Source organism: Lonchura striata, chromosome 10 (genome assembly GCF_050655825.1).
Source record: "Lonchura striata isolate lonStrDom1 chromosome 10, ASM5065582v1, whole genome shotgun sequence".
Lineage (NCBI taxonomy): Eukaryota > Metazoa > Chordata > Aves > Passeriformes > Estrildidae > Lonchura > Lonchura striata.
The window spans coordinates 13,168,661-13,180,728 of record NC_140712.1 but is presented as its reverse complement, the minus strand read 5'-3'; the positions used below and the strand labels follow the sequence as shown (position 1 = coordinate 13,180,728).

The 12,068-nt window shown below is 43.5% G+C and overlaps 1 protein-coding gene across 2 annotated transcripts; it reads right to left on the bottom strand.

Annotated features, from left to right (window-relative positions):
• Positions 1 to 418: 418 nt before the first annotated feature.
• LYSMD2 (LysM domain containing 2) lies at positions 419 to 11,538 on the bottom strand. Of its 2 annotated transcripts, XM_085588765.1 has the most exons (4): positions 11,266 to 11,538; positions 7,343 to 7,680; positions 6,390 to 6,392; positions 947 to 1,208 (listed from the first exon to the last, which is right to left on the bottom strand). In XM_085588765.1, the coding sequence occupies exons 1-4, from the start codon at positions 11,461 to 11,463 to the stop codon at positions 1,151 to 1,153; spliced, it is 597 nt and encodes a 198-aa protein (XP_085444891.1). In that variant the 5' UTR covers positions 11,464 to 11,538; the 3' UTR covers positions 947 to 1,150. The 2 variants fall into 2 exon arrangements, with proteins under 2 accessions (XP_021393126.1, XP_085444891.1); XM_021537451.3 differs by lacking the exon at positions 6,390 to 6,392 and having other exon boundaries at positions 419 to 1,215; positions 11,266 to 11,533.
• Between the last annotated feature and the right edge of the window lie 530 nt (positions 11,539 to 12,068).

The following is a 12,068-nucleotide window of genomic DNA, read 5'->3' as shown; positions in this document are numbered from 1 at the left end:
AGATAGGAAACTGCATCTGTTGCAGTGGGGATCCAGCAAATCTTTAATGACAAGAGTTTTGTGAATTTTATGGAATGCTTGAGGAGAAAAAATAGGATATTTAACAAGAAGTTGCTAATACCCTAACTTCAGGGCAACAGTGGTTGCAGGGTGCACTCTTCCTCCCTTAGCTGCAGATGGGGTCCACTTGCAGACCTGAATACTGGCACGTCTTCTCAGAACAGGGAAGGCTTGCCAATGTGCCTCTTATTCATCTTAACTGCACAACCAGGGCAGATAGTTCTTGCAGGTCCCACTTACGAGGGTGAGTTATATGGACAGGGTAAAGACATTAGTTACCCTGAAATTAAAACCTAATAATAGCTTGTGAAACTAGACAAACCATTCTTCCCAAAAAACAGGCTAGAACCAAGCTGACTTCATTATGAACACACACACCAGTATTTTTTGTATTTTATTAAATTAAAACCACACAAAATTTAACTGCACACAAGAACACACATCTGATATTCCAAAGTCATATCTCACAAAAAAGCCTCTTTTGTAACTCATCCCTTTTATGAATAGAAATCCAATATACAAACAGTTCTTTAACCAAAAAGGCTTTAGCTCATCAACACAAGCTGAATTCCCCCTTCTAGGAATACATCATAACCACACACAGACACACACAAGGTTCACAGAAAAGTTCTGCAGCCCTGAAGTAGACAAAACTTTCACAGCAAACTTGCCTATGTTTGCAGAATAAGTAAATTCCTATTACTTCCATCCTTTGTCATTTACAAGCAAACTTATTTAATATTTTTAAATACTTAAAACAAATTCCACTTTAACAAGTATTTACAAAATCTTTACTAAAGATCAACATCCTGCATAAAGGTGACCTCAGGGACATATAATTGCTACCATGCTACAGTTTGCACAGAAGGGGTAAAAAGGCCATTGCTAGTTTTGGAAGGCTTAAACCTTTTATTGATATAGCATAAGGACATTAACCTATGGAAGGCAGAAGAGGTCATAATTTCAGTGCAATTACCCATTCATGACTTCTTTTAAGTACATCAAGAGGATGAGTCCAAAAGACATGGGTTTTGAATTATTGAATGCTTAGTTCTGTAAGAACTGATTTCATGGAAAAGTTTTCAGGCCATCACATCTGTCTTCTACTGGTGATACGAAGAAGTTGCATAGGGACCTTCCTCATTCTCCTCATCTCTAGAAAGAAAATGATCATCAGGTCAGGAGCATACCATTCTCAACAGTAAAAGTGTAATGAAAATGAAGGTGACCAGTTTCCCTAGTGGGTCACAATAGGTGATGCCAGCCTCACCTAACAGGAATATTTGCAGTATAATACTGTAATTAAACATCTCTGGAGTTCCTGAGATGTCGAGAACATAATGCTGAAAGCAAGGAAAGTTGTGTAAGTTCAAAAACATCAGAATGTATTTTTAAAAGTATTCTTAATCAAATCAATAAGAAAAACTTAAAGGATAACAAGGTGGAGAGCATGCTGGAGTTCTGTACTGTCGCTTTTCATTTTTTCTTTTAAAAAATAAAGCTTAGTTAGAGGTTTGTTTCAACATTTTGAATGGTAGGAGGGACAGAGAGATCAAATTAAGCAAGAACAGGAGCAGTCCATCACAGCTGTGGGTGGATCCGTGTCCTGATGCTGCAAGGCTGTTCCTGATATATACTTCCCTAATATCAATCCCCAGTGAGACTGACCACTTGGATTTTCTGAGGAAATAGCAATTTCTCCCAAGTGCTACTGTTAATGCAATAACTGGATAAAGCAAAGTAATGTTGCTTTTAAAACATCCTCATGAAAATCAGTCTGCCTGCTGCTCACTTGACAATATTGCCTTTAAAAAAAAGGAGTTATGTAAACCTATTGCAGTGCAGCATCAAGGGTGCCAAGTTCCCCAAAGGTCATTGCTTTGTACTACTGTAGCCTCAAGTTTTGTTCCTGAGAGTCCAACCTTAAAGCTGCTGCCAAGTTCAGTGTTTTGGTAAGAACAGAAGGGCTTTACAGCTGCTACACTGTGAAAAGATTGTTTTTAATACTGTGTGTACCTTCATACAAAGGTACAGTTATCCAAAGAGTCTAATAATGGAATAAGGTAAAAAGTAAATATTTCAATATCAAAACCATGAAGACTTCTCTAATAAACATAATTATTTATCTACAATTTGAATTTCATATAATCCCCCAAAACAGAACCCTACAAACTAACCAAACAGCAGAGTAACTTGTCTTCCCAGCAAAATTATCATCTTAAGCCAAAGGCACAATATGTCCTTTGCCTTGAAATAATCTTGCCAAAAGCAGAAACCTCAAAAACACTAGGTTGGGATGAAACTGGTTGTTATTGCAGGGATGTGTGGTTACAGTAGTACTGAGAACAGATTTCTAGCCTTCCTTACAAATCTACATCTATTTATATTAGTGATGCTACCAAGCTAGTACCAAGGATGTGAATATCTCTATACATTTAAATAGTGTCCTTCATTATATCCAGTTCTGCATCCAAAACTGCCATGGAATACTATAATTTTAATAATGTATCCTTTGCAGAAGCTTTCCATGATACATGGCGTGACAGGAAAGTAAGAAAGCAAATAACTCATGTTTAGTCGAAAAAGCATTAAGCCACTTTTACTTATAAATTTTCTCAAGACATTTTAAAGCTTTTTCCAGAATTGAAACTATCAACATATCAAGCTTGTAAGACTGGACTGCAGGAGTGTAAAATTCAACCATAACAACTTGGCCAAAGCTAAGTATTTCAAAAAGTACATTCTGAAGCTCCAGCATATGCCCTTCTGGAGCAATGGGTGTCCAGCCACATGTGCAGAACTTAGTTGCAAATAGCAATCTCCTGCTAGCTTGTGTGAGGATGAAGGAGAACTTTTTTATTTTCAGAGCTTAGAATCTAGTATGGAAGAAATTTACTTTCGATGCTCTACACTTTGTACTACTTAGTTTTGTTATGTTTCCTGTTTTAGGAGAATAAAACGTGGCAGAAATACAGCAAAAAGACCTTCCTTCTAATAAAAGGCTGCTAAGAGTCAGATTTTCAGACATTCTTCTTGAATGCCTTATAGGAATACCATCCATCCTAACCTGGCAACAGCCAAACACTGGACTGAAATTAGTTAATTATGGGTGAATACAGACAACTGAAGAGCTGAAATAGTGATGTTGTATCAGCAGCTCTTCGGACATCCAAGCACCAAAACCATTGTCTAGGCTCTTAGTCTCCACCTCCGTTGTGCAAGGTGCACTCGGATACAGGTGGCAGGTGCCAGCAGAGAGCAGAAGGCCAGCACTGGGGTTATGGGAGCTTTGAGGGGCTTCTCCACAGGGCAAGGACTTAAGAACTATAAAGCAGCATGTTATGCTGGAACTGAAGCAAAGCAGTGACCAGTGTAATGTGCAAAGTACACTTCTGACCAAGGCTCAGAACTGCTCAGCAAGAACAGCTTCTGCTCTTCTGTTCCAGACTGCAGTGCCAGGCTCTGCAACACTACCCCAAACCAGGGTCCAGGAAATAACACTCATATGGATCTTAGAACCATACATAGCAAGGACGAGTCTCTTCTGATGGCTTAAAAAGAAGGTGAGCTTTACATGAAATAAAATTACATAGTAGTATCTCTCATCTGTGACCCACAAGCACCACCATGGCAGTGTGTATATGTTTAACGACCAAACAATTCACTTCACTTTTAAGATGCTTAAAATAGCAAAGTGCTAAGTCATAGCAACATTGTCCTTCAGGGGATGGAAAAGGAACAGCACAGCATTACAGCACTCTGTAGTGCTGTCTCTTCCCGTTTGCTGTTGCCGCTTTGCCCAGTGGGTTACAGGAACTGAAAGAAGTCTCCTGCAAGCTACAGTGTGCATCAGGCCATAAATAACTACTTCTGTAAGAGCAAGGACACCTGACTGTGAGTACACTCAAATGCTTGGATGCTTCTAGAATGCAGAATTAAATAATTGTTCAGCAATCTGAGTTGTTAGTTTTGGGATGTCTGAAAGGATTCTCCAAAGACAGCCTCATTTGTTGAGGCATCTCTTTTTTCAGCTGATAGCAAACAAGGGTGAAAAATTATTGGGCAAATGATGTCAGTTATGAGTTTTGAAGACTTCAAGACCATACTCTTTCCTAGGCTCAGGTCAAGGTAAGTAAGCAGATGACAGTACAAGGTTCTGTTCCTATGCTGATACCAGTTATGTTGGCTTGAATCACCATCACTGATTAGAGAGGCTCTGCTCAGTTACAAGGTTTTCAAAATTAGACATTCCAAGGGAAATACAGAAAGATGTGACCTGTTCCAGAAGCACCGTATATGGTTTATGTCTATCTTAAGGACTCTATAAACAGCTTGGGTGAATATGCATGATTCATGACTCATTAACTCATGCTTTCTTGCACAATGAACCTCTAGTAAAGGTACTATTACATGTAGATCTAGCCATGTGCTTATATAAACTCTAATAGTGAAAGGCAGCTGGCACAAACTGAGTGGATCACATTCTATAACCTTTTACACTCATCTGCTTGCACAGCTATTATTGTTCAATATCTAGTCTAAATCTGCAACTATCTGATCCCCAATTTTCCTACCTAAACTTTATTCCTTTAAGAGCACTTAAGGGAGTGACTCCAATATGATTCACTCCAAGCTGCCTTTGTAGCACAGGGCAGTTTCTGACCATGAAACTTCCAGGTGTGGTTTAATCCAAATCAGTGTACGTGTGCACATGCATTCTTGGCAACTTAAAGGAGTCTAAAGGAATGAGCAATTAAGTAGATGTGGTTCTCACCATCTGTCAAATCAGGCTCATGGTATAGTGAGAAGTTATGGCTCTTTAAGTTCATGAGCTGATAGTCTGCTTCTGCTTGCAGTTTTGTGAGCTCCAATGCCCCCTTTGGTGGTAGTGGATGAGCTCCAGGTGCTCCTTTGGTACTCTCAAGCAGGCACAGAAGAAAGTATTCAGCAGTGTTGGCACACCAGGTTCTAAACAGTCCTAGACAAAACAACCTGAATACAGGCCAGAGCAGCTGGAAACAGCACTCTAATTTCATAAATGGTTTTCACTCTAAGAATAGAAAACTTGCATATTCATGAGGCTGGTTTATTAACATGGCTGTCCAATTTCCAAAAGGTTCCTGCACCAAGCAAGGGACACTAAAGCACTGGGCAGGAAGGAGAACAGGTGCCTTCTGGGGAGCTGCTGGAGCAGAGAAAGGAACGTTGCCACCTTCCAGTCTGGACCCAGATATACCACTGATGGTACACAGCTGAAAACTATCTCTGAAGTTTTTGGCAACAGTCTCTCTCTACTCCTGTTCTCTGACTTTGGTCCTTTGTCCCTTCCTGCCAGACTATAAAGGGGGCTGATCTTTCCAACTGTGTTGGAGAGAACAAGTCAAGGATGGTTTTTGTGAGCCATAAATGAAAGCCAGGGGCAGTGATGTAGAAGGGAATATTATGAAGACTATCAGATGCACAGGAAGCTATTTCTCTTCAGAAACTTTGGGCAACATCCTGCTCAGCAGACCGCCTGCACCTCTGTACTTCATGCTTCCTGTAACATCCTGACCAATAAAAATCTGTTACATCCATTTAACAGGATTATCTGTTAAATCTGAACAGGAGGTGGGAAAATAACTCATCCTCCTGTATACATTATTTCTTGGAGGTGACTTGGTACCAGGTCCACATTTCCCAATTTGTAACTGAAGCAGTATCAGAAATGGGTATTAGTAGCAGCAGTGTACTATTTGTGCAGTGTCACTTCCACTACATTGGCTCTGCTCTTAGTGCAGCAACACCTAAGTGGATTTTCTTCTTCAAATCAACATGTTATTTTGTTGAAGGGATGTTAAAATAATTGCCTTCCTCTGGAAGGGACTGTGGTTTCCTGTTATGTAGTTTAACTGCTGGTTTAACTACTCTGATCTGTGGTAGGTACATATATCTAACGATCTGAAAGTCAGCAGCAGCAGCATATTTTGATTGGTGCTCTATGTTGCTTCAAATATAACACTGGAAGTGGATGAGTTTGCACAGAGAAGGTTGAGTTCCAACAGCTATTTTTCCTTTAATGCAACCAATTCAAAAGAAAGTAACTGACAAATGTGATAAAATGTGAAAGCATTCCAGCCTTCCCTGAGACTCTAAACCAGTGTTCCAGCAATGGATAGTTGTATGTGGGGATACTTCTCCAAAGGATGCTTGTCCAATAGCTAAATACAATATACTGTTCTCCTTCAAACTTTTGTCAGCTGAACAAAATTTTAACATTACTAAAATAATTTCTTAGTTTAAGGAAATATACAGTTCTATACTCAATAAATTTGGTCCTGAAAGGTTACCTTCTGCTTGCCCTCAAAATCAGAGTATAGAAGTGAACCAAGAAGGTGGATGAAGTATTGCATTGAACAAATTTATAAAAGCAAAGTATGTATCTGCAGGTGTAACTTCTCTGCAGCTCCCTGGTAAGAGAAGTAGTACCAGTCCCTTGTAGTCATACCTTTTATTGTGAAAAGGACAACCTCAGTATCCCCCATGGAGGGGATTTCTGCAGGGACTAACAGACACACTGCCAGCCCAAGAGACTGATTGTGAACAAGCTGAGGAAGCTTGTCCCAAGGACATGGAAAACAAACACTACTGAAATCCACTCTTGTTCTGAGTCTTTCTGTGCTCTCCATAGGATACCTACATATGTGAGGGGATATGTGCCACTATTGTGGCACAGAGGTCAGAAAGTACTGCTTTTTCTATGAGTAAATATTTGAGAGCTACTGGCGGTGGAAATACTGAAAAAAAGAAGTCTGCATAGGTGGATCCACAAAGTGGGGTGAACTGCATAGGGAAAGGAGATAGGAAAGCATAACTGAAACTGCGTCATGGAGAATATTTACACAATGAGGCAATTTGGGACAGAAAAAAACCAGAATCATGCCTTGCTGTACCAAATCAGCTTTCTCATAGGCCTTTGCTTAGCACTCTATCAAAAACTATGTTTTTGCTTAAATAATTGCCTACTTACGCAGCAAGACTCTTGGAGAATCCTGGCCTTCCAAATTTTATGAAATAGTATTTGTATTCTCCAAATAATCTGTTGTGAGGCAGCCTTTCTAGCTGCCATGGCAAGGCACCTGCAAATGCTGTGCTCTGAATGTACCTGGTGCATGAGAATAGCAGGCACTTGCTGTTGACAAATAAAAGCCACAGATGCTGAGACCCCACAAAGAGGGGTCAGCTTAGACTGCAATGCCTTCAGGGTGAGAATACCATGTTTAACACCAAAAGTGGCATTTACCTGACATTGTCATCTTTTAGTTTTCTGGCTGCTTGTTTGGATAACTTAATCTGCAAGTCCAATCTCTGTAGGAAATCTTTGGCAGATAATTCTTCTGGTGCAGTGGGCTGATTGTCAGGCTCTGGAGGACTGGGAGAAGAACTACTTTCTTCCTGAACTGCCACTAGTCCTTCATCACAAGAAGGGGAGCTGTCAACAGTTTCATTCTCAGGAGACTCCAGTGAATTGAGTCCATTGAACAGTAATGGTTTCTCTGATATAACCGGAATACTCAGGGTTTTCCTCAGAAATATACAGTCATTAGTGAAAAGTTTATTTGCCCTCTTTATTTGTTCCATCTGAAAAAGATAGAAAAAAATATAAGCTATTAGGTTTTGGCAAAGTATAAAGTATTATCTTTCTGAAGCAGTATACAACCTTTACTTAAAATAAATCTGTATTTTCTTTGCAGCAGCAATTATTTCGGGAAAGAATTTGTTTGCATTCAAAGTTATTTCAGACTGCATGCTCTGTTTCAGCCTTGCTAACACCCTAGCTTTATGTGCACTTGACTCCACAATACTGCTTTTTTCAGAGTCTTACACTACCTAAAGATGCTGTCCTTGAACAGTCTTGCAGTCTCTATGCAGGCTCACAGGAACAGCCTGCCAAAGAACAAAACTTCTATCACAAATGTACTTTTCATTTGGATTTATATTAGAATAAGGCTCAGAACTGCTAGCAGCTCCTGTAGGTGAACTCTCTGGTAAAAATGATGCAGAATCCAAACAAGGGGGATAAAGCTACCATGAGGGTTGATCCTGTTGATGCAGATGACTAAAATACTGAAATGCATAGATTTAATAATCCCATTTAAAAACTGAATAGCTAATATCCAGTGTCACAAGCAAAAGAAGATCACTACTCTTCCAGCTCTAAAGCTTGGAAACCATTTTTAGTAAGGCTCAAAGAGTATAAGGGTGCAAGTTCTCTCCCAAGCTGAGCACCATTTGAAGGGTATAAAGGAAGTTTTACCTGACCCAGTAAGACTCTGGCCTTACTGAGACTTCTAATGGCTCTAGTGTAAATGTCAATTGTTAAAATCTCTATAAGTTGCCTGTCTTGATGGGTATAAAAAAAGTTTAAAATACTAGCTGGAGCTTTTCTGGAAAAATACAATACAGAAGCTGAAATCTGAGAGCCTGCTGCAGGGGAGTTGGAAGGTGATGCTTCAATAGCTGATAAATAATGTACTGCACAGCTATTCTCTCTCCTATTTCACTGTAACTCTACCTCTGGTTATTTCTTCCTAACATACCAGCTCAGAGCACTTAGAAGTCTGTACCTCTGCACTGAGCAATAATGAAAAGGAAGTACCTGGTTCTAAAAAGAACATCCCTCAGCCCTGAGCAGGTTATTTTGTAAGTGCAATACAATCCTACAACTCAGTGTGACTCTGTACATTCAGAAGTATATGGAGAGCAGGATTTACCATGAGTTTTCTTTTTTTAGTGCTAGAATTACTGAAGTAATGCCCATTAGCTACAATTCTATCATAGTGAAAGAGTAAAAGATTCAGCACATGCTTAATATTTTAATTGAAGCTGTAAAGTGGTGTTGAACTAATTAATCAAAACTACTTTTACTGACAATGAAATATAGTCCTTAACCTTCTCCCCTCAAAAGGGATACAGCACTTGCACTGAACCATAAACATGAATTCCCAGTGTTAATTTACTCAAAAGGAAAATACAACAAATACAAGCTCTAAAGATTAATAGACAGTATCCAGGGGAGGGGGTGAAGGGCAGAGGATGAGGCCAAACAAAGCACATTGATCCCTCTACCCCAGCATGGTATTTTTATATATCTAGAACTGCCTATGCCAAGTCATGCAAAGGCAGCCACTGGACAGGATGTCTCTGGCTACAAATTAACCCCCAGTGAGGAAAACCACAGGGGAAACTCCTAAAACCAGCAATACTGGAGGCAATGGCAGCCAAAGATAATTCTGATGTTTCCATTACAACTCTCACTTCCAGCCAAGAATACATGATGCAGGAAGCAAACAGAAGGACTCTTTAGGGGAAATCTGTCTTTGTCATTGTGTGAACACACAACAGCCTGCATTTTGCTAAAAGCAAATGTGTTTGCCTTCGTTCCTACCCTGGGCTGAAACCCATGAAAACACAATGGCTGATTTTGCTGAACTTGTCATTACTCTGAGGGGCATTTCATGTCAGTTTAACCTCTCTCTACTGCAGTCTATAATGATGCACCTCTGGCTTCTTAAGCAGAACACTCATTAAAGCAAATTACCAATTAGATGTTGGGGAAAAGCCCCAACATATGTATTTTACATCATCAGCACAGCAAAAACTTATCAAACTCATATTATAAACAAAATTTATGGTTCACAACTTAGAGATGTTTGTACAGGTTTGATTCACAACTTCACTTTAGCTGAAAGGGAGTTGTAAATTGCTTAGAAATGCCTTTTTTCTAGAAAACTACTATTTTAGTGATCAGCTTGTATTTCTCACTCATTGCAGTGATCAAACACATGTCTGAAGAAGAACAATATGGTTAAAACATTTAGGCCAGAGACTTTGTCCATTATGGAAAGTCCTGCAAAAAAACAAGCAAAAAAATGTAACATACAACGAGCTGCTTTGCCCTCTTGGTGAGCAAAAATTTCCTTTAACATGGACCATTTCCATTAACCCTGCTGCCAACAAGAATCAGTCAAAAGTGGTGTACCCTTTGAAAAGAGAAGAGAAATAGACTTTCAACCCTTTTCACAGTGAAGGCTGAATGCTGTTGAAGGTGATAGAAGGCTTTAGCAGATCTTGCAGACCAAGAGAAGGAAAAGCCATTCCAGTCAGAACCTAACAGTTTGGGACTACACTGTAGCTCTTCTAGAAAGAGCCAAACTGGAAGGTGCTGTTTGCAGCTGATGTCAAAGCAGCACTGACCACACCAGTGCCATGCTCATCAGCTGCTCAGCCCTGAGCAATTTTCTGTGTTGGGCTACTGAAGCTTTACACTGGAATATGGGCCCCAAGCTGGAATATGGGCCCCACATAAGTGGCAATGAGGCAGGGTAGGTGATTTCTGCTCTGTCTGGCATGGTAGTAGAAGGGCTTGCTGGTAGACTTTATTGGACTCAGCATGTCCTAGGCTGGCGTGAGCCTTTCAACATTTTTCTCAGAAATGAACTTTCTTTCTCCCTAGAAAACGAGCAGAAAACCAGCAACACTTTCAAATCAGTGGTAGATGTGCCTCACCTCTGGTAGGCAGATCACAATGGAAGAATGTTTAGCCCTGAAGCTACTGGAAGAAATTCCCTCTGTTGTCACAGCCTATGTGTCAAGCTCAAAATAATGCTTTTTTTTAAGGATAGGTTTAATTACACTGATTTTCCATTTTAACCTGCAGTGAGAGTGGTGGTGAACAGCTGTGTGAGGACAGGTTTCCTGGGTGGGAGCAGGTGTGTGCCTTTCCCCAGGCCCCTGCCCACCCGGGAACGGGGCTCTGTCAGCTCCAACCGTGTCAGCCCCGGGCACCAGCGCTGCGTGCTGACCCCTCCGGCAGGTAACTTCTGATGTCAGCATCTTAAATCCTGAAACTAAAACTAACACCGTTTCCTGCCCACTGTGTGTACGAAATGCTGCCCTTTGGGACAACTTCTTGCTGTCACCTCGCGGCTCTGGGCCCAGCTGTCGGGCCAGGCTATGGAGGAGAAGCCTGTCCAGGGAAGCTGCGGCTGCACCATCCCTGGTGCCCAAGGCAGGCTGGATGGAGCTCTGAGCAGCCTGGTCTAGAAGAAGGTGTCCCTGTCCGCGGCAGGAGTTTGGAACTGGATGATCTTTACGGTCTCTTCCAGCCCAGGCCACTCCGGGGCTCTAAGCGCCGCTCCCGGCCCCGCCGGCGGTGCTCCTTACCGTGACGCCGTACTTGAGGGCGATGCCCTGCAGCGTGTCCCCGGCGCTCAGCCGGTGCTCCACGTAGCGCTCGGCCAGCGGCGCGGCCACGCTCGCCGTGCTGCCGTACGAGCGGGCCTTGGTGCGGGCGAGCCGCTGCGACAGCTCGGCCTCCGACTCGGGCCCGCCCGCCGGCTCCTGGCGCAGCGCCTCGGCCATGCTGCCGCCGCTCAGCGCCCGCGGCCCCGCGCCGCCGCCCCGGCCATCGCCCGGCACCGGCACCGCGCCGGACACGGGCCCGGCCCCGGCGGAAGCCCCGGCCCGGCCCGGCAGCCCCGCCCGGCGCGGAGAGGCCGCATGCGCGGGGAGCGCCCGCCCCGCCGCCCGCGGCTCTGAGGGACCGGGCCGGGCCGGGCCGGGCTGGGGCAGGGCAGAGCCGCCGCGGCTCTGAGGGACCGGGCCGGGCTGGGGTTAGGGCCGAGCCGCCACGGCTCTGAGGGACCGGGCAGGGCTGGGGTTAGGGCAGAGCCGCCGCGGCTCTGAGGGACCGGACCGGGCCGGGCCGGGCCGGGGCAGGGCCGAGCCGCCGCGGCTCTGAGGGACCGGGCCGGGCCGGGGCAGGGCAGACCCGCCACGGCTCTGAGGGACCGGGCCGGGCCGGGCCGGGGCAGGGCCGAGCCGGGCCGTCCGCAGCCCCGAGCGCTCCGCTCGGTCGCCCTGTGGCCGCTGCTCAGAGCCGGCTCTGAGCGATCCTGGCTGGTCAGAGCCCGGCGCGTTTGCCAGCGGGAGGCTCGGCAGTGCGGTCCGTCAGAGAGTGTAAAAAG